We start from the raw sequence: 21549 nt of genomic DNA, 5'->3' as shown, positions 1-21549 counted from the left end.
TGAGAGATCCAAACAGCTCCTCCAATGGTAGAGTATTCAAATTTTTGGCCTCTTGGATTGTAGTGACTTTTGCCTCCCATGATCTTGGTAAGGATCTGAGCACTTTTCTCACAAGATCACTGTTAGAATAATATTTGTCAAGACTTTTTAAACCATTTATGATGTCAGTAAAATGAGTGAATATTTGAGTTATTAATTTTTCAGGTTTCATTTTAAACAGTTCATAGTTGTGCACAAGTATATTGATCTTAGATTCTTTTACTTGATTTGTGCCTTCGTGTATGACTTTTAATCTATCTCAAATTTTTTTAGCTGAGTTGCATGTGAAAATACGATTAAATTTATTAGTATCCAAAGCACAATTAAAATATTCATGATTTTAGCATTGAGCTGAGCTATTTTCTTATCAAGTTCATTGCATTTACCTTCCAATTAGGGAGAGACACACCATCAATCAATTTAGTGTGTGAGGTCCATTTACTATGACACTCTATATGTCATAGTCAAGTGTTGAATAAAAATTCTCATCCAAGCTTTTCAATAGGTGTAGTTTGACCCATTGAAAAGTAGAGATCGATTTGTGGATTGTCCCTCGGTTAGGGATATGCCAAATTGAGCTGCCATTGATCTTTAGCTCTTGATGGTAAAATCAAGTAAGAATTAGAGCACCGAGCTCTGATACCACTTGTTGCCCAATTATGGAGCCCAAGAGGGGGGTGAATTGAATCTTTTTAAAATTTTAAAGATTAGTGCACTAAAATAATGTGCTAAAGTGTTTGAGTGGAGAGGATTGATTTTTAATAAAAATAAATTCAAACACAAATGATAAGATTGTAAGTATAAGGCATAAAAAAAAATAAAGAGAGGCAAGCACAACAAACACAAAAAATTTATAGTGATTCGGTGCCAACCTTGTACCTACATCCACTCTTCAAGTCTCTACTTGAGAATTCAATCCACTAAACAGATTACAAAGATTACACCATGTCGGACCCATCCGACCCTTACTATCTAAAAAAGAATACTTATTTTTTGGGTATAAACTAATTCTCAACAATTCGATTCAGGATTCGGATCAACCCAATCGAGTTTTGAAATCCTCTAAAACTCAAAAACCCAAAAACAATATGAGAAAAATAGGGTACAGAAAATTCAGCACACTATCTCCTTTAATAAATGCAATAAACGTAATAGAAATATAATACTTAAGGGAAAGAAGCTTTTGCTAAATATCCTCAATGAATTGCACACTTAATTGCAGCTGGAGAGTGGTTGGTGAAGTGATTAAATACTTATTTTCTCTTTTTAGGGCAGATAGAGCTTTTCTCGGATTTAAACTTGAATGCATATTTTTTAACTTGTGATTTCCTACTTCAAGAGATCATTTATAGTCATCATTTATCCTTGAGAATGTCTTCGAGTTGGTTTTGAGCCATTGGAGAGTGTTTAATGCACATTAAATGCATCAAAAATGAGCTGAAAACTAGTCGTTACGAACTTGCTCAGAATGGATCGTTCCAAGTGGGTCATCTCACTGTGACTGAAAAATCCCATGGGACACCTCATTTGGCCAATCTGAAAACTAAACCTTCTATTTTGTTCTCAGGATCTCAGGGGTCGTCCCAGGTGGGTCATCCTACTGTATGGGTCATCTAAAGTGGATCATCTCACTGCGTGCCATGAGTCAAAAAAAAATGTGCCGGCTACTCAATGAAAAGAAAAACCCAGATGGGTCATCCCATATTATTGCAATCTAATTTTTCATGCATTTAAAGTTCGAAACTTATCAGAATACTTTCAAATGGTCTCACATGGATTCCAATCAATTTGACACTCTCAAAAGGCTTCAAAAATTTCTTCAACTTGTAGACACTTTAATTTTGGCATACTTGATGAAGCTTTTCAAACTCAATCTTTTGGACTACCTAAAACATCATAAAAATATTCTTCAAAGATAAGAAACTCATTAGTAGTCTCCTTAAATGGTTTGCAATTATTAAAATCAATTCTTGGAGCAACAGATGGACTCCTGTGAGAGTTCAAAAAACCAAATCTTCACTGCCTTCTTGAGGGTTGCAGAAAAAGCAATACATAATAGGATTTTGAAGCCTCTTGTAAAGCCATGAGGGCCCTATAACTCTCAATATGATCTAGTGGATCAGCAGAACTATCAAAAGACTCGATGGCGAACATCTTGAATCGATTTGAAATAGGTTCACTCAAGTTTTCATGAGAGAAAAGAGATTGAAGATTGAAACTATCTTTATTCTGAGATTGACCCCCTACCTGGAGCTCCATCATATGCCTTTCAAGATCTTGTGCTCCAGATCACCCCCTCTTTAAACTTTCAAAGAATTGGAAGCAAATTCACTGTCAGCCTCATCAATATGGTGTTTATCTTGATGGGCTAGTTGAGGGCTGTGTTGAGACAAAGCATTTAAGGGAGAAACTTCTTTCGATGGTTGCTTTTCTCTCTTTTGAAGCTGTTAAACAGCTGCTGTCAGGACTTGGACTTGCTAAACAAGAAGGCTGAATTGTTAAGGATTAACAACAATCGGCTATTGTGGTGGCGCCTTTGGTACTTCTTTTTTTGGAGCAGAGGGAGAGGGATGCTGAGCTCGTGTCTTGACCATCTTTCCCACAAAAGAAATCAGGACCCCTTTTTTTAGCCCCAATCTATTGCTTCAGGGCTCGAAATCTAGAGTAAAGTAAATCGACTTGAGTGAGATTGGGCTGGAGCAATCCTTACGATCTAACAAAAACTCATCCAATCTATAAAAACCAATCAAAAAACTGGATAGAAATCTTTCGGTTCTTAACCTTCTGATACTTAAGTCAGTTCGAATCTTGAGAACAGAGGTGGAAAAGAGTGGAAGAGCAAGAAAAATTGAATTGAACTGGAGAAGAACTCAAAAGAAGCCAAGAGTTTGATTTAATTTTTTACTGACAGAGTTTTTTCTAATTTTTGAGAGTTGCACTTACCGATGGAGGATCCTTGACCTTCTATTTATAGAGGAGATGATGAGGCCATTTCAGAGTTTGTTAGATCATTAGGAGAGTTTGTTAGGTAGTTAGAGAGCCATCTATAAGTGAGTTGCGTACAACTGTGCATATAAGTTGAACATGAGATCATAGTTAGTTATGGTTTGGTTGAGGAAATCACTATGGGTGTTTACAGAATAGCCAAATCCGTCATAATAATAGCTTACCTTGATAGAAGATCGGAATGAAATAAGGATGCCATAACATTTCAAAATAGAGAAAATCAGGATTTAGATCGACATATATCCAATCTGAATATTTCTGTCAGCAGAAACGTCGTCCGGAGAGTATAAGGGCATCTTTTATTTAGCTTGATAAAATATTGAGCTGAATCTGCTTTACAGATAAATTAGTATGCTGGAATCTCGTGCTTTAAGATTTGATCTCGTATGATTATGCCACATGTCTCGAGGCCGGTTTAATACACCAACAACCAGCAACAACCATCTCCACCACTAAATATACTGCATAAAGGGAGAATGAAATGTTATACGTCTCGACCTTTGAGTATTCCCAAGATAACGATATATTAGATCGAGCATCATAAATGGGTTATTCTAGTGGTGAACAATTTGCAAATCCCTAGAATAAATACCCATCTTCTGAAGATGAATAAAGTGACATCGAGCTCTAGTAAATTTATGAAATGAGTCCATATCACATTGGAGCTCTCAATGGCTTTCGACTTGTGATCGTACAAGTAAGGCTTGCGAAAGGATGATTTATCATTGTTTAATGAAAAAAAATTCCGTTGCCTCCACGACCACTATAATTGTCATCTCCATCACTACTGGCTTTACAATATTATTGCCATCATGATCATTACTTCTACCATATAGCAGATATCCATTATCATCATTATTATCTTTGTTATATTGTTGATGTCCTACCAATCCTATTGTTGCCACCTTCACTATATTGCCACCGCAATCACCACCAACAGTGCCATCATCTCCATTACCTATGCCACAAACTATCGTCATCTTTCGTGGCTATCATCATGCCTAATTATTAAAATAATTGAGTATATCGGATATATTTATATTTTTAAAATTAAATAAAAATAAAATTTATTTTTTTATTTTTTATTTTTAAAATAAAAAAATAAAAATGATGCTAAACAGCACCTTAATTTTTCTTTTCATGAATATTTTTAAGACAATATGACTAATGTACACATGTGCTTTTATTATTTTTTTAATCTATCCATCTCTCATCCATAATTCTCCATTATTTTTTTTTAAAAATTAGTGATAATATATATATTTTATATATTTATTTTATTTTATTTTTAATTTATTTATTTTTTTAAATTTATTCTTTTAAGTTGAAAGGATCGTGTCCCTTGTTTGTATAATTTAAAAAATAAAATAATAAAAATTGTGTCAAAGTATGATTAATTAAATATGAAACTCTTGTTGATATTAGCAACAACCATCTCCACCACTAAATATGCCGCACAAAGGGAGAATGAAATGTTATACGTCTTCACCTCTAAGTGTTTCCAAAACAACGATATATCATATCGAGCATCAAAAATGGGTTATTTTAGTGGTGAACAATTTGCAAATCCCTAGAATAAATATCCATCTTTTGAAGATGAATAAAGTGACATTGAGCTCTAGTAAATTTATGAAAATGAGTCTATATCACATCGAAACTCTCGATGACTTATGACTTATGACCATACAAGTAAGACTTACAAAAAAATAATTTATTATTATTTAATAAAAAAATCATTGCCTCCATCATCACTATAATTATCATCTCCATCGTCACTACCTTCACAATATTATTGGCATCATGATCTTTACCTCTGTCATATAGCAGATATCTATTATCATCAATATTATCTTTATTATATTATTTATGTCCTATCAATATTGCTATTATTGCCACCTTCACCCTATTGCTGTCACAATCACCACCAACAGTGCCATCATCTCCGTTACATATGCCACAAACTATCACCTTCTTTGATGGCTATCATCATGCCTAATTATTAAAATAATTAAATATATCAAATATATTTATATTTTTAAAATTTAATAAATTAAAAATTAATTTTTTATTTTTTTATTTTTAAAATAAAAAAATAAAAATAATGCTAAACAGTACCTTAAAATTTTTTTTCATGAATATATTTAAAACAATACGATTAAAATATGCTTGTACTTTTATTATTTTTTTAATCTACCCATCTCTCATCCATAATTTCTCACTATTTTTCTAAAAAAAAAGTTATAAAATATATTTTATATATTTATTTTATTTTATTTTATTTTCAATTTGTTCGTTTGTTTTTGTAATTTATTCTTTTAAGTTGAAAGGATCGCGTCCCTTGCTGGTATTATTTAATGTGAGAGAGGAAAAACCCTACGCAAACCCTCCCCTCGTCTCTCGAGTCGTCTTCTCTGTTCCTGCCGCTTTCCGCTCGATCCCGGCTCCGTACCAGAGATGGAGGGTTTCTTGTCCTTCTACTGCCTTTAGGAACTCGCCTCTCTCTCCCTCCCCCTTCCAAGAACCCCTGAAACGCTTCCAAGAATAAAGTAGTTGCTTGATCGGAGGGGCAAAAACCAAAAAAAGGGGAAAAAAAATCCCTCTTTTATATATACATATACATCCAAGGCATCTTTTTGCCGGCCAAGAACATCTGGTCTCTTTTGCTTCTCTAACAATGCCGCTCGGGCAGAGGTTGGGAGACAAAAGCGACTCGCGGTACTGCGGAGTGGAGACAGAATTCGACTATGACATGCCTCAGGTCTTGACCCTCAATCTTTCAGGTGGCTTCGATTTCGTCATGGCTCCACTGGTTCGTAGTATCTATCCAGCTCTTCTCGTAATTTAACAAGTGTTTCTTGCCTCTTTTAATTTTCACATAGTCCGAAGTTTCTTCGATTCGCTTTGGATGTTCATAAAGTTTGGTTCCATATCTTGCCGCTATATTAGCATCCGAATCATTTCTTGTGTGATGTGTAAAACCTTCTTGAGTTTGGTTGGTTATGGAACACAATGACGCATCGGCTTGCATCGTTTATATGTCGAGAGTGGTCTCTTAAGAGCTCTGGCTGTGGATATGCTTGAGAATGGAATTATCTGGCGGTGCATTAGCTAATCACATAGTTGCAAAGCAAAGCTGGCTATCCTTTCTTCTGTGGCTGGTCAATAAGCACACTTACGGTACCTCAGTGTCAGCATCAAAGTTTAGGGAAAACTGGTTTGGCTTTCCATCAGATGCCCTCGTTTACTTTGTGGTCTTCGTTTGCAAGGAATTAAATCTCCGATTTCATTTCAGATTCTCATTGGTGGCTAATGTAGTCGATTGTAGTATGCGTTCATTCTATATCATTTTTTGTTTATATGTTTCTAGTGCTTGGTTGGTTCCTGAGTATAGAACATAGATCTCGGTGTTGTTTTCTTGAATGTTCACGATTAGTTGTTCGAAAAGAGTTCCTCTTTGGGCCGCCGCTGCCGCCGCTCTGATTGAGTGCTTTATGCATTAAAGCGATTCTTTATTAGATCTTATTCTGTTGCCGCGCTTTCTGCAATACCTAGCTGCCTCCTTTATTTTGGTTTTCTGAGCTCCTGGCATTAATCTATTTAACAGTCACCATGATGAGTCAGAACTAGAATATCAGCATTTGAAAGCTATAATAAGTAATGAGAACTGGAAAATATAAAAAGAGCATGTTAAATACGGTGCATGTTTTAGCATACATTCTGCTTCATCTGTATCTTATGGTCTTATGATACTGAAAGATTTTCTTTAGCGGTTTTGCAATGGAATAGATAGTTATGTTGAAATGTAATGGCTGGCACTGTAATACTATGACAACTGGATATAGTTACAATAATGATAAATCAACAATAACGCTAGCCATCACCATGTCCTGATTGTGTATGCACTGGACATAATCCAACTGGTTTTGGTTGAAAGCGGATGAAATTGGTCCTATTCCATTTGAAATTGAAAGAGGCACGTATGGTCATCTTGGCGCATGTTATTGTTTCACATTGCCAAAAAATCAACAAATTTTAGATAAAAGTTTACCCTATACTTTTTTGTTTTCTGCTGATGAAGCCTGCATAGTATACATATGCCTGTGAATCTGATGTATACTTAATGCATGAGCCACTTAATGGCAGAACCCACATAATTGAGATTCGTAATATCAGGAGATCATATTTTATGGAACCTAACAAAATATTGGTGTGCCTTTTAAAAAAATGTTCTTTCTTTCCAGAAGGATAAATATTTCTTTCAACCAGTTGTCATTAAAGTGGGAAAGAACTTAAATGTTAGTGAGTCCACAATTATTCAAACGCTAATGCGAGCTGGTCTCTGACAATACAGAGCATGCCATTAGGCAGTCACATAATGTGACTAGTGGTGCAGGAATCCAAATATTGGTTGTCATGTTTTCATCTCATGCCTCTCTAAGTTTCATGGTGGCCAATTACCCAATCACATATGACCAATTTGGCTATCATCTGTGGAATGGTCGGTAGCCACCAATAATACTGCTGTTTCAGTATTTTAGGAAAACATAATTTCCTTTTCTGTCAGGTGCATCATGTAATTTTTGTTGAAAGATCAGAAAAATACTTCAGTGATCCTTTTCCAACACGTGAAGATCTAGGATTGCTCACACAGATGGTTTTCTTTTCTAATTTGAAAACTTGCAAAAAAAATGTGCAGTTTCACCTTCCTAGAAAGTGCCCCATGAAACCTTAAAAATGCAAAGGAGTGTGGTTAGTGGTTGAATGGTGTTTTGCAAATTGGCTTCAAGAGTTGGCCCTGCATACAGTAGAGACAAGTAGATATTGATCTTCATTGCATTTGAGGTGCCCTTGTTTATGTTTACTCTCTTGCAACCTAATGCAGATTGATCCTAGTTATAGACCTAGTTCAGTGAAAAAGGAAGCCAATGGAAGTTCAGTTCTTCCTGTTGCAGCATCGGACTTAATTCTTGGCCCCTCACAGTGGAGCAGTCATGTTGTTGGTATGTATCACTGTATATAATTGTGGTTATTGAAAAATTTAGCTCCATTAAATTCATATCTAGATTCTAATTTAAATGTTTGCACATCATCCATATCATCTTGAATTGATATATTGATGTTAATATGTTCTAGATTCTTGGCAAAGTTCACTTAAAATGAATTCTTTCAATAACCATAATAACATCGTCATTCACATGGATTGGCTTCAAGTTTGGAACTATTGATGGTAGTCCGTACTTGGATGAAGAAAGTGGAGGTTGTCATACCATCTAGGGGTGGCAATGGGTCGGATATGGGTCGGGTCGACCAGTATCCGTATCTACCCTGACAGAAAAAACCTATATCCATATCGGTTGCTTATCCATCTCGGCTCGGGTCGGATATATCCAGATCGATCTCCCCTTCTCCCTTCTCCATCTTCGCGGCCGCCCACCACCACCGGCAGCCCCATTCGGCCATTCCCAAGCCCTACAAAATATCATGCTTCCACCAAGATTAAGCTCTCAAAACCTCAAGGGACCAACTCATACCGCCGCAACTGGCATAAAATCCCAGATGCTCGAGAAAAAAACTCCAACTAGAACCTAAAAACCCCTTCGATCTCCCTCAGGTGCTCTCCTTCCCCACATATCTCGGAAAAAGAGAATGAAATGAAAAAAAAAGAATTGAAAAGGAAAAAAATGATCAATCTCGGAAAAGGTCTTATCTGTTAATTTTTTCTATCTTTTCTTTGTTTTTCATTGATTTTTCCTATGTTTTCCCCTATTTTTTCTTTGGTTTTTCCGTCCTCAGGAGTCTTGATTGGGTGGGAGGCTTGGAGCGGTTGAATAGGGAAGCTTAGACAATGGCTAGGGTTCTGACACTGGTCTGACGCTGCTAGGGGTCAGGGAGGAGGGGTATGGACCAATCGGGCCGCCACTAGGGGTGGGGTGGAGTGAGGACCCGTCAGCCGCCGAGTGAGAGCGAGAGGGCGGGGGGTCGGAGGGGGTGGGGAGGGAGTGAGGCCTCATCGGCGGTTGCTGCTGCTGCGAGAGAGAGAGAGAGGGCAAGGGGCCAGGGGGGCCGCTGGCCACCAAGTGAGGGCGAGAGAGAGAGAGAGAGGGTGGGGGGTTAGAGGGGTGCAGGTTTGATGTAAACACGAGAGACAGAGAGAGAGAGGTGGGGGCGGGTTTGATATAGACGAGAGAGAGAGAGAGAAAGTGGGGGGGGTGTGGGGGGTTTAAATTTAAATAAAGAATATATCTGGCGGGATATAGCATTATCCATACCCAATCCGAACCTGCTTCGGGTATTTTTTTTTCTAAAACCCATATCCGCCCCGCTTTTTAATCAGATCGGGTAAAAACCGTCCCATTTGGGTCGGGTCGGATACCTACTGGATCGGAAAAAATTACCACCCCTAATATTGTCGTAAGAGCATGTCGAACAATGAAATGGGTACCCATTCCGTATTCTTGGAAACTATGGCACCTCTTGTTTTGAGTGCTTGGCAAATGAGGATTCTAAAGCTGACCCCAAATATTTGGGACAGCCTTGATGATTGTTGATGGTTACGGGTAAGTTTCCCTTTTGGAGAATTGGTAACCTGCTCATTTAATGGCCATATTTTTGACAATGCATAGGTTGTAAATTGTGTCTAGTATTATGGCCACAATTTTAATGTTTGACCAATATGGCCATGTTATGGTCACATAAGTTCATACGGTTTGACCCTTATGGTCGAATTATGGCAGTAGTATATTATCCTTATACAGTCACAATTGTAATGTCCGTGCTAATAGTGAGGCATTTGGTTGGGATCTTTTGTATCACCAAGAATATTCAAAAGGTTGAATGTATTATATAGTATGTATGTTATCATTATACAGTCACAATTATAATGTCCTTGCTGGTCCTTATGAGCTTGTAATGGACTATATCACAATGCTCTGCTAATTTTCCCTTGTTGTGTGAATCCTAACCTGTATCAAGCCTTAATTACTATGGGAGTGGCTGTTATTCTGGTAATGTACCATAATATATAAACTAGTTGTACTATTTTCAAGAGTAATGCTGAGGGACTTTTAATTTCTGTGCTACTGCTATGATATTCATTTAATGAGTATGTAAACTCAACTATTTGCTTTGGGGAACCACTCTTTTGTTTCTGTTCCTGACTGCATCTTAGCTCCCATTTGACATCAATCAGGAGGGTTCTGCACTTCTGCTGTCTATTTTGATCATCTAGTTCAAGTCAAATCGCTTTTTTTTTTCCCCCCCACTCATCTTTTTTCTACCATGTCCTCCCAATATATCCTTTCTTCTTATATTTTATTACAATATAAACCGGTCACTTGTAGACCACTTTTGACTTTCTTCTTTTTTCAGCTAACCTCCTTTAGAGAACAGCGAAAAGGGTGGATCTGAATTTTAGCCTACCATCATATCATCAGGCCACCGAACAACTTCATAAAAATAGATATTATCTTTTGTATGCTTCAGTTGCTGGAATATCCATTATCAGCTCTAGAATCCTGCTGCTACTCCTGGAATCTTCTGACCATTTTCAGTGTAGAATCTACTATGTTCACAACTATACTAAGTCCAATTTTTGTGTTCTTTACCATGAAAATATTCATTGTTCGGTCACTGTACATGATTGATAATTTTTATGCAATATATGACACCGAGTTCATTCTGTGAAGGAAAATTTCTAAGTACCTCTTTGTTAATCAAATCTTAAATGAAGGATTTAGGAGGGGAAGAGCTATGTTACCATGCTGAGAATTTTAAATTGTGTTGGTCATGTTTTCCATTATGTGCTGCTCTTTTTCTTTTCCTTTTTCTTAAAAAAACCCGCCATATTTCTGCACTCCTGAAGCCAAACCCTGCACCCAGAGAGAGACCTTCCAACCTGTGCTTCAGATATCAACTTTGCAGTGATACTAGACTATGAGCTAAGAGAACAAGTGCATTATGCTATGAGTATGAGGAGTATCTGTGATGACTGCAAAGAATTTAATGGACATCCAATATCTACTGAGAATATCATTGTCGAATATTTTTTCTTCTTAAGACTCTGTTGTGGCTGGATGGAACTTTCTGGGCTATAGGTTGTCCCCTTCTATTTTTTTTTTCGTGAACTGCTTATCTTTTCATTGCAGTGGCAATTTGTCATCAACACCAGAAGATCTTGTTTATTTTTAGTTCAAGTATGGTAAATCTTAGCTCTATCTTCTCAAACTTATGTGCAAAAAATTTAATGTCCTTTTCCTGCAATCATTAATGTTGTATTGGTACTAGAACTCTTCTTTTTTGCTATGGAGTTGTCATGCACTCCACTTAGAAAGAGAGAGAAGGGGAGGGGGTAGGCTCAGTATTTTAAGGGCCAAGTTTTCTGAGTTATTAAGTATTACTTGTTTTTTCTAGCTTTATGCATCATTTTAACCTGTGCTGCAACCTAGTCCATTGTGGTTCTTTTTGTAAGCTTGACCAAAGTGTTCCTTGTTTTGCTCAGGAAAGATTAGCTCATGGATTGACTTAGATTCAGAAGATGAAGAACTTCGGCTGGATTCTGAAATTACTTTGAAGCAAGAGATTGCATGGGCATCACATCTCTCCTTGCAGGTTTTTGAACTGATTTCACATATTTTATGTTTTTATCATAGTTCCAGTTTGCATTTGAAGTTAAAATACTAACACTACACAAATGCAGCTATATTTCCCAACTTTTCAATTCCCATAATAGCCCTAATTAGATTTGTTCCTTTTCAAAGCATGCTAAACCTTGATAAAAGGGATCTGGATATTGTTGTACTCCGGGTCAATGTCCATAGGGAAGGCTCTCCTCAAGCTGGGATTTCCATGTCTCTGTGCACAATAAGAGCCTTGGATCCCCCAAATCTAAACCACAGTGATTTGTTGGTCAGTGCAAAACTTAAGCTTATCTAGATTAATAATGGAATATACCATAGCGAATCTTAAACAATCACGTGAGGAAGGCATATTAGCTCCTAATCAATGCTAAAGTTGATTTGTCTTATGTCTAAAATCTTTAGCATTAGCTGCGTGCATTTGCTTGTACGTTTTAAGTAGCTTGTTGAAGTAGTGCTTAATTTCCTTCTTCCATTTATCTATTTCTGTCACTCCCTGGATGTTCATGTATGCAGGCACACACAGATGCCTGTTCTATGTAATTTACCATTATGTCTATATGAGTGTAGGTTGCTTGCCTTCTTGCTCTGAACTTTGAAATATTCGTTTATCTCATCTTAGTTCTATAAGAATCAATGAAGCATAAAGGCATTACATTGGATTCCTAGAGTTCCTAGACAGTGGTTCACTCAAATTACCTGATAGAGAAAATGCATTTGCTTGGTATGTCAATTTCTTTATCAATCTTAGGCTTCTTAGCTGAGTCTTATACATGCACAATATTGAAATGGAATGTGTTAATTTGTTATTGAATAGGTCACTAATTTCTATGCCATACTAAAAAATGAAATTGAAAGGGATTTACTGGTAACTCCTAATTTTCTACAAATACTATATCGTCTATCTCTATTATCTTTATAAAATTGTCATGGAGGACTTTTAGGTTATAAAACTGTGATATGGACTTCGTGAAATGATTCCTTCTATCAGATCAAGGGTTATGTGTTTATGTGTCTTTCAATTAGTGTTTTGTTTCAGTCTCCTGTTTGTGCTCAAACTGAAATGTGGATTGTTTTCTCATATCATTGGACTGAATTAACATGCAACACATTGGTTTGGTCTATAATTTTTCACTCCCCCTCCTGTTTGCCTCTGCAGGTGGGAGCTGGGGTTATAATTTTTCACTCAGCCTACCTGCAGACTATATCTCAAGTAAATCTGATAAACCTTGTATCTTGAAATGTATATTGCAGGCTTGTCTTCTTCCTCCACCTAGGAGTGCTTCTTGTGGTAATTATGCAAGATGCGTGAATCAGATCTTGCAAGGTATAAACAATATGCAGGTATCCTCCTGCAGCCCAATCTCATATTTGCATTATGAGGGTACTATTCTTATAATTAATTATATATCATTTCTTGAGATGTATCATTTCTTATGATCCTTTTCCTTTTAAAGTTGTGGCTTAGGGTACCATTGGAGAAGTCTGAACTCATGGATGATGATTCTGTGAATGCTAACAATGATCTTCAAGTAAGTGTAGTATCAGGTTACTTGGCTATATGACAGTTTGATCGTCTGTGCTTTACATGATGTTATGTCAGTTTTAGGCTTTTAGCTATTTGATCGTGGCTGTTAAAGGGCTGTTTGGATACTGGAAGATTTTATCAGTCTGATAAGATCTTCGAGCAGGTCGCTTATGCTTTGGGAAAGTCCCCAAATTGTGTAAGCCCAAAAATATTTGTTATTAGGTTTCTCTCAAAAGGTGATTTATATTGTCCCTGTTCCCCAAAATATTGTTTACTAGGTTCCTTTCCCCAGAATATTGGTTACTATGTTCCTCTCTAAAGGTGATTTATATTGTCTCTGTTTATATGACTTAAAATTCTTATCTTGTCAAAACTCTCCCTCCTCATTGCATATCTCCTACTCAAAACTTTTAAATCTTTAGCCACATTTGGTTAATTTCATGGACAAGTTGTCGGAGGATCCAAAAATGGCCTAAGTGGATATTTTCTTTAGAAGAACTCTATTAGCTTGTCAGCCTTATGGTGACTGATATTTGGCACTAACATATCATTTAAAGCATTGTACTGAGGTGAAGTTGACCACTAAAAATATATTGGCAAGTAAATCAAATATACATTGTCATTTGCTGCTTCCTGCAGAGTGGAAGATTGTTTGATGCATGGGAATTGTGGAATTCATTTCGATTGCTATGTGAGCATCACACTCAGCTGTGCGTAGCTGTTGATGTTTTGTAAGTGAAAAGTGCCACTATGTATTCTATTCACTTTTATTAGCTTTTTCTCCTTTTTCTCCATGCAAGTTCCCCAGTGCCAGGTAAAGGTTACAGGGCTGAAAGTTGAACACTATGTTTCAATTGCTTCAAAAAACAAAAAATGTTTAATTGTTTCAATACTTGCTCATCAGGAGTACACTGCCATCTGTTAACTCTCTTGCACGTTGGTTCGGGGAGCCAGTTCGAGCGGCCATAATTCATACCAATGTGAATATTTTCAAAATTTGGACATGTAAATTTAGAATTTTTTTGTGCAGTTCTGTGGACATTTTAAAGTTCTGATAAATGGCATTTTTGATTTAATAGTCCTTCTTAACAAATGCGAGAGGATACCCTTGTCTATCTAAGCGACATCAGAAATTGATTATGGGGCTTTTTAATCATTCTGTTCAGGTAAATTTTCTTATATTGATATTCTTTTTTTGTTTTTTGATGTGTTTTGCTGTATTGGTGATGTTTGCTAATTTGTTTATCAACTAAGTTTTCTTGGATGTAATAATTTTTGAGTAGTTTTTGTTTTATGTTTTTAATATCTGAAAGCTGATATTGTCCACTTCATCCATGGAATGTATTTGTCCATACTTCCTCTAATCATGTTATTATGCTTTTTGATGTTTCAGATAGTAATTTCTGGGAGCTTGGTTCATAATGTACCTCAGGAAGGTTATGAAGATTTGTCTTCTAACAGTCATGATAATCATATTGAAGGTAAGGTATGCAGGTGGTGGGTTCTAGCCAATTGGAATATACAAATGACCTATGCTTTGTGCTGCTTGGAGTTGTTAATTGTTTTGCTTCTCACACAATTATTAACTAGATAGAGTTTCTGAAGTCTTGTATATATATGTGGTTCAGACATGCCTGGCCGGCATCTGTTGAGGCCTTACCTGGATTATGTTGCATACCTATACCAAAGGATTGATCCGCTGCCTGAGCAAGAGCGTTTTGAGGTAGCTTTCCTTTTAGAATTATGGTGATTTAGTCTTATTTCTGCTACTCACATTTCTTTTTGACTTGTAAATACAATTATTATTGCAGCTCGGTTACAGGGATTTCTTGCAGTCTCCTTTACAGGTAACTTGATTCTGCTGTATCTTCAGTCTTAAGCTATTAGCTAAAAGCTTCACTCTGTTTCTGGATCTTGTTAATGCTGCTCTTGCCTTTCGCTACAGTAAAATCCTATACTAAAAAGTGTAACCTTGTTGTTGACATGTCTATTTGGAGCAGCCTCTTATGGATAATCTGGAGGCCCAAACTTATGAGACATTTGAGAAAGACACAGTTAAATATAACCAGGTCTGTTTCATCATTGTGGTAGTTATTTTCTGAAACTTTCTATTAAGCCCCTGAATTGCATGGCATAAGGTTTGTCAGCTATGGCTTTAGTTATTGTCAGGCTTCCCTTGTTGATTAATTGTGTAAACTACAAGTATTTCAAAATTTCTTGGTGCTTATGTTCGTCAAATATTATTTTATTTTGAAAAGTGCTCTTCTATATACCATGCTAATAGTAACCCAGGATGTACGATTTTTTAAGCCAGATTTATAATATATAAGCTTATAATTAAACATTTAGTCAGATTTATTAGCAAATGACCCAGTCTATATTCTATATTGAGTAACTACTTCTCCTCACTTTATAAACTTGCTCACCTAATGTGACACTTTCCAGAGCTTACATTGTTTGTTTTACTTGGACAGTACCAAAGAGCAATTTGTAAAGCTTTGCTTGACAGAGTCCCAGATGAGGAAGCTTTAACAACGAGGACGGTGAGTTAGGCAGTTCAGTCTCTTCACTTTTTCTGATGTCAATGAGTGTGGGATGTGTGATTCAAAAATTTATTACTGCAATGGTATAATGATCAGCATGGATGCAATAAGACTTACTAGCTTTATTCTAACACTCCTTTAATTCCTTAGAATTGACATGTTCTCATCTTTCTGCAAAAAGGTACTAATGGTGGTAGGAGCTGGACGAGGACCATTAGTGAGAGCATCTTTGCAGGTTTGTCCTGTTGTCTTTTGTAGTGATGATATTTGATGAAGGTTTCGAATCTTAAGAAAGAGTTGAAATGGGACCATTTGGAAAACTTCGGATACCACACTCTCGCAGCCTACTAATTGTTATGTGCATATCATGGTTTCACAAAAATTCCGGCATGATACCAGCACCGGTGCAGGTGCCTGAATGCTGACCAGTATGTGTTGACTGTACCAGTCTGTATTGGTATGTACTTATGTGTACTGGTGGTATCGTACTTTAACATGCCAGTTAGTACTGATGGTTTTTCCATTTTTTGGAAGTTGTTAGTACTAACTGGCATGTTAACAAACGTTGACTTGTCTGTGTAGTTGATTGTGCAGGTTGGATAGTGCCAATAGCTCAATTATGTTTTGTATAATTGGCAGATCTTATTAAAGAGGGGGGGAGGTTGCAAAAGATGAGAGAACCATAAATATGAAGCCTTCAGATTCCTAACTCACGACTGTTTGGGATCAGTTTTATGAATCCTTCTTAGAGCCCTTAAAGGGTCGTATTATTCTCAATAAGTTCTCCATTACCTTATTTTTAGATTGTTCGACTCCTATTCCTTGTTAATGTACTTGTTTCTTGGATGAGTAAAAGACTCCATGCCTTCTAGCGATATTATACCTAATCCAAGCTTTGATGTGAAAACCTCTTTTAGCCAAAAAAAAGGGCATCCTAATGCATGAGGCTCCTGCCACTATGGAGTTTAGGGAGGGTCAGATGTATGCAGTCTTACCCTTGCATGTAGAGAGGCTATTTCTGTGTTCTGAATTATGACACTAGGTCACAAGGGAGCAATCTTACCATTGTTCCAAGGCCCTCTCGTTTAGCCACAAATCCTAGTACACTATGAATGGTGTATGAAACAATTTGTGAAATGTTGGTAGATTTTTATAAGTATTCTGCTTTATTTAAGATTTTCATCCATATATTTGGAGAACACCAATATAATGGTCCCAGATCACATTATTAAAACTGGAGGGTCCTATATTTCCAGAAAAGCAGCCATGGTTGACTTTAAGCATTCGTAGTGCACGAGATTTTCAATTTTCAGCCCAACTTACTATGAAGAACAAACAAGTGAAAGGAATCCAATCACTTGTATGTGTTCATCTCTATCGAAATTAAAGTGTCATGCCTTTTGCGACTATGAAAAAAAGATACTAAACCCTTAATGCATTAGTTTGCTTTTTCTATTTCTAATATCCAAAATTGTTCCATGCTTCTTACTCCAAGAGCTTACCATCCTGGTAGACGATGCGCAATATCATTCAAGATAAACAAAGGCTAAAAATTTGATCACTCACCATCATCTGTCTCACAACAGATAGAACTTTGATTTCTCAACACACTGTCATTTCAAGGACAAAAGAAAACCTGTTCTTTGGGTAACCATAGTCAGGGAGCCTTTCTGCCAACAAGAGGAAGTAGCCCACCAGGAATGTAGCCTTCACGATCCATGCATTATTGCATAGACATATTAAAACTATGAACCATTGTTGTGCTCTAACAGGTTAAGAAAAAGGTGTGGAGGAGAAAACACTTAATTGCAACATGATATGCATAAATCAGTCCTTCCCACTATGTCAGGTATAGACATCACATATGATCTCTAACACAATAAATTATGTTACTCTGCTCTAGTAGGATTCCTTGAAACTGACAGTGCATGTGGTTTCGCACTTCACCAAGACTGAATTGCTCTCAATATCCACCTTACAAATGTGCAGGTGAAGCGTCTTTTGAAAGTGCCCTCTCTGCCCCAAAATTGTATAAAAAGAAAGCTTTTAGCTTTTTTTTTCTAATTAAGTTATATTTATTGGAGAACTTCATTGGTCATATCAGTGCCCAAGATTTTCTGTTCTTTTATGCACAACAATTAAACATTACCCAGAAAAGCCCATCTTTCACATAGCATGTATTGATGGAGGGGCCACTAATACTAATTTTGTTTGAGTTTCAGTAGCCCCCAGTCCATCTCTTTGAAAAAAAAGGGGGGAAAAACCTTCAGCGGATGTTTCAAAACTTATCTAAACATGCCTTTTCTTGTTATTTTCTTAATTCATGAGAATTGGTGCGTCTACATTTTATACATGCATTCATGTGCTGGTAGTACACAGGACATTACCATGCTTATGCATCATTAGTGGTCTTGACAGGTTAAATTAGTTAGGATAATCATATTGTTACTATTATCATAATATGTGCCATGGAACTAAATCTTAATATGGAGTTGACCATACTGGCAAATTTCTGAGCATCATCTTATGCCTCCTAAATTGGAGGATATGCAGGCAGCGGAAGAAACAGGTCGCAAGTTGAAAGTTTATGCTGTGGAGAAGAATCCAAATGCTGTGGTGACACTGCATGTGAGTTGTTGGTTCTTATTCTGGGTCACTAACTAATGAATTCAAATCATTTCATTAGTTTTCACAAGAATGAGACAGTGGCATGGGGAAGTGCACAGATGCAAGGATATGTCTCAAATTCCTTTGTATTTAGCATTTGTACAAGTTATGATCCTAATTCCCTGAATTCAGTTAAATTGGCCCAACCTTCATAAGGATATCTGCTTATGCATGCATTCAATAGAAGTCTTTATACCATTTACAATATTGAGAAATTCAAATTTAGTAAGCCATAGAAAACATCACAGGTGATCAATAGTTGAAAGGTGGTAGGTTTTTCTTCCTTCTGATAGCAGTTTTGTGCTCAGGTAGTCTCATTGGTAAAGTATATATATTTAACTATTGATTCATTATATTCTTTGGACAGAGCCTGATTAAATTGGAAGGCTGGGAGGTCATGGTCACCATAGTTTCAAGTGACATGCGTTGCTGGGATGCCCCTGAGAAAGCGGATATCTTGGTATGTGAGCTACCTGACTAGTATTCTGCCCAGATATTTCATTATTCATTTGTAAGTATTGATATGGTTTGCCTTGTTTAATTAGGTGAGTGAGTTGCTGGGTTCCTTTGGTGACAATGAACTTTCTCCCGAGTGTCTTGATGGAGCACAAAGATTTTTAAAACCAGATGGCATTTCTATTCCATCGTCGTATGCCCTCTTTTTACAATACAAGCACCTTACTCTTTTAGCTTAGGTTTCCTTTGCCAAACATTTGGCTCACAAAACTTGTTAATAATCTATGGATTGTCTGGCCAGATATACAAGTTTTATTCAGCCGGTAACAGCAGCAAAGTTGTACAATGATGTATGCCATCTATAAGCTCAAAATCACCCTTTCTACGTGAATTAGTAAGTCACTGGGTTGGTATGGGCTTTTCTGTTGCAGGTTAAATCACACAGAGATCTTGCACATTATGAAACTGCATACGTGGTCAAATTACACAGAGTAGCAAGGCTTGCTCCTTCTCAACCTGTGAGGAGTTAGAATTTTTTATTCTGTTGCCTTTTCAGATATGCATAGTGATCATGTTGCGGATTCATGTTGATTTTATGATGGTGATCTGATTAAAGTTAATCGTTCCACTATTCAAGTCTGCTTGCTTAATTTAGATCTTTTCTTCCTTCAGATTTAACGTCTTCAAATTGTTTGTACTTTATCAGTTGTTCTCATTTAAACATCCGGAATATTCCGTAAAGAAGAGCAACCAGAGGTACAAAAAGCTGCGTTTTGAGATACCCTTGGATACAGGATCAGCTATGGTGCACGGTATGCAGCCAAAATTTCCCATTCTCTCTTTTCTAGCATGGTGCATCTACTTCTTTCCCCCCAAGCCCCCGTCTTTCCCCTCAAGCGGTGGCCATGTGGTATTGGATGCCATTTCAAACTCTGAAGTAGCTTTATACGTAGCAACTCTCATGAAAATTAGGAAATCAAGCAGAAACTATAGAAAGAATGTTACTTTCTGTCTTGCACATATACATGATCATGCATCATGCTCATATGTTATGCTTTTGCGCTCAGGCATTTGAACCAAGATCTATATATCATCCACGCTCTGCTTTCATTCGTCTTATGTCCATCGTTCTCTTACCAGGGTTTGCTGGTTATTTTGATGCTACCTTATATAAAGATGTTCATCTCGGTATCGAACCATCTATGGCTACACCAAATATGTTTAGCTGGTATTGCTTGGATCTCATCGGCTCCTTGAGATTGTTATAACAATACTGCCTTCAATGATGATTCCCTTCCTGTTGTTCAGGTTCCCAATCTTTTTCCCGCTACGGACGCCTCTGCATGTGCCTATGGGATCTCCCATAGAAGTCCACTTTTGGCGATGCTGTGCTGCTACAAAGGTTTATTATTGTTATTGTTATTGTTATTGTTATTTTCATTTGGGGTTTGATTTTTAAAAATCATTTTCTGCTTGAATTCTAACCACCCTTTGTTTCCCTCGCTTTTAGGTCTGGTATGAGTGGTGCGTGACATCACCTTCTCCATCATCTGTTCACAACAGCAATGGCCGTTCTTACTGGGTAGGACTGTAATGCGGAAGTGATGGCACGCTGCTTGTCCTTTGGGCTGCTGTACCTTGAGGGAATCCATTCCATTTGGTGAGAAGAGGATCCTGGGGAATCCAGTGTATTTTTTGAAGAGAGCGTCACCCTTGTATCGTCACTACGGTATCCACATATGGCTATGGCCGGTTTCATTTACAACTAAAATTTGTACCCTTTCATTATGTTTGGCATTCAAATCAGCTAAAATATGCATCTTAAAATCAAATATTTTCATTAACTATGACTGCAGTTTGTTTCTTTTTTTTTGGTGGTTGGGTAAAGAACAAGGAGCATAAGCTGTATTAATAAAAAAAGGCAACAGAGCTTTTACAACCAAAAAGGTAAGGGAGCATACGTCCGTTACCGATAAGCGCAAATTAAGACCCTTGCAAAAGCACAAGGAAGAAAAAATTACATAGAACATATGCCATTGGACCCAAAGATGAGAAAGTAAACTCAACAAAGTGAACAATTTAGTACACAAACTAGGGAACAGGAAAGTAGCAACAAAATTGATCCACGGATGAGCATGATATTGAAGAGAGGCCCAAGAAGATGCCCAAATAAGTGTAAGTAAGAAAGTGATAGGCTGAGAGCTGCGCCAAGGATCCGATGCTTGCTGAGGTCGGAGTATTGAATCAGCCAAACAGCAATCCAGTACAGGCATGACGATGCGACTGATGAAGCAGGATGGACATGAGAATGCGACAAATCAGAAGTCCTGAAGCAGAACGCCGTGCGGCATAGGGGTACTGAAACAGAATGATAGATGGTGTTGCCAGGGCAACATGAGAGAAGGTGTTGTAACCAGCACCTGAACCATGCACGTATTCCTGGATGCTGAGACCTGATACATGATGAGTGAAGAGTAATGGAGCAACGCAGGACAAATACAAGATTATAGGCATTAAAGTATGCGTAGAAAAGCAGCAGCCGGCATCCAGCTTAAAAGTTGGTGAAAACATAATAGAAGGACCCGCATGGCACAGTGAGGCTGAGAACTAGGAACCGTCTGATCGGTCAGTCTGAGAGAGCATGCAGAAGAATGTATCCAAGAGGTAGGCCTGTAGG

The 21549-nt window shown here is 37.2% G+C and overlaps 1 protein-coding gene across 1 annotated transcript; it reads left to right on the top strand.

The window, feature by feature from the left end:
* The first annotated feature begins 5491 nt into the window (after window positions 1-5491).
* Window positions 5492-20716, top strand: LOC105049252 (protein arginine N-methyltransferase 5). The gene is made up of 23 exons (XM_010928839.3): window positions 5492-5854; window positions 7928-8045; window positions 11543-11652; window positions 12933-13022; window positions 13136-13210; window positions 13846-13937; window positions 14111-14186; window positions 14286-14372; window positions 14600-14687; window positions 14835-14929; window positions 15018-15053; window positions 15207-15275; window positions 15681-15749; window positions 15931-15984; window positions 18303-18377; window positions 18784-18876; window positions 18962-19065; window positions 19174-19222; window positions 19304-19390; window positions 19579-19684; window positions 20013-20100; window positions 20181-20274; window positions 20383-20716. Exons 1-23 carry the CDS (start codon window positions 5720-5722, stop codon window positions 20464-20466), a joined length of 1974 nt encoding a protein of 657 aa, XP_010927141.1. The 5' UTR covers window positions 5492-5719; the 3' UTR covers window positions 20467-20716.
* Window positions 20717-21549: the final 833 nt, after the last annotated feature.

Source organism: Elaeis guineensis, chromosome 7 (assembly GCF_000442705.2).
Source record: "Elaeis guineensis isolate ETL-2024a chromosome 7, EG11, whole genome shotgun sequence".
Taxonomy (NCBI): domain Eukaryota; kingdom Viridiplantae; phylum Streptophyta; class Magnoliopsida; order Arecales; family Arecaceae; genus Elaeis; species Elaeis guineensis.
This window is presented reverse-complemented; position numbering and strand designations above follow the sequence as displayed.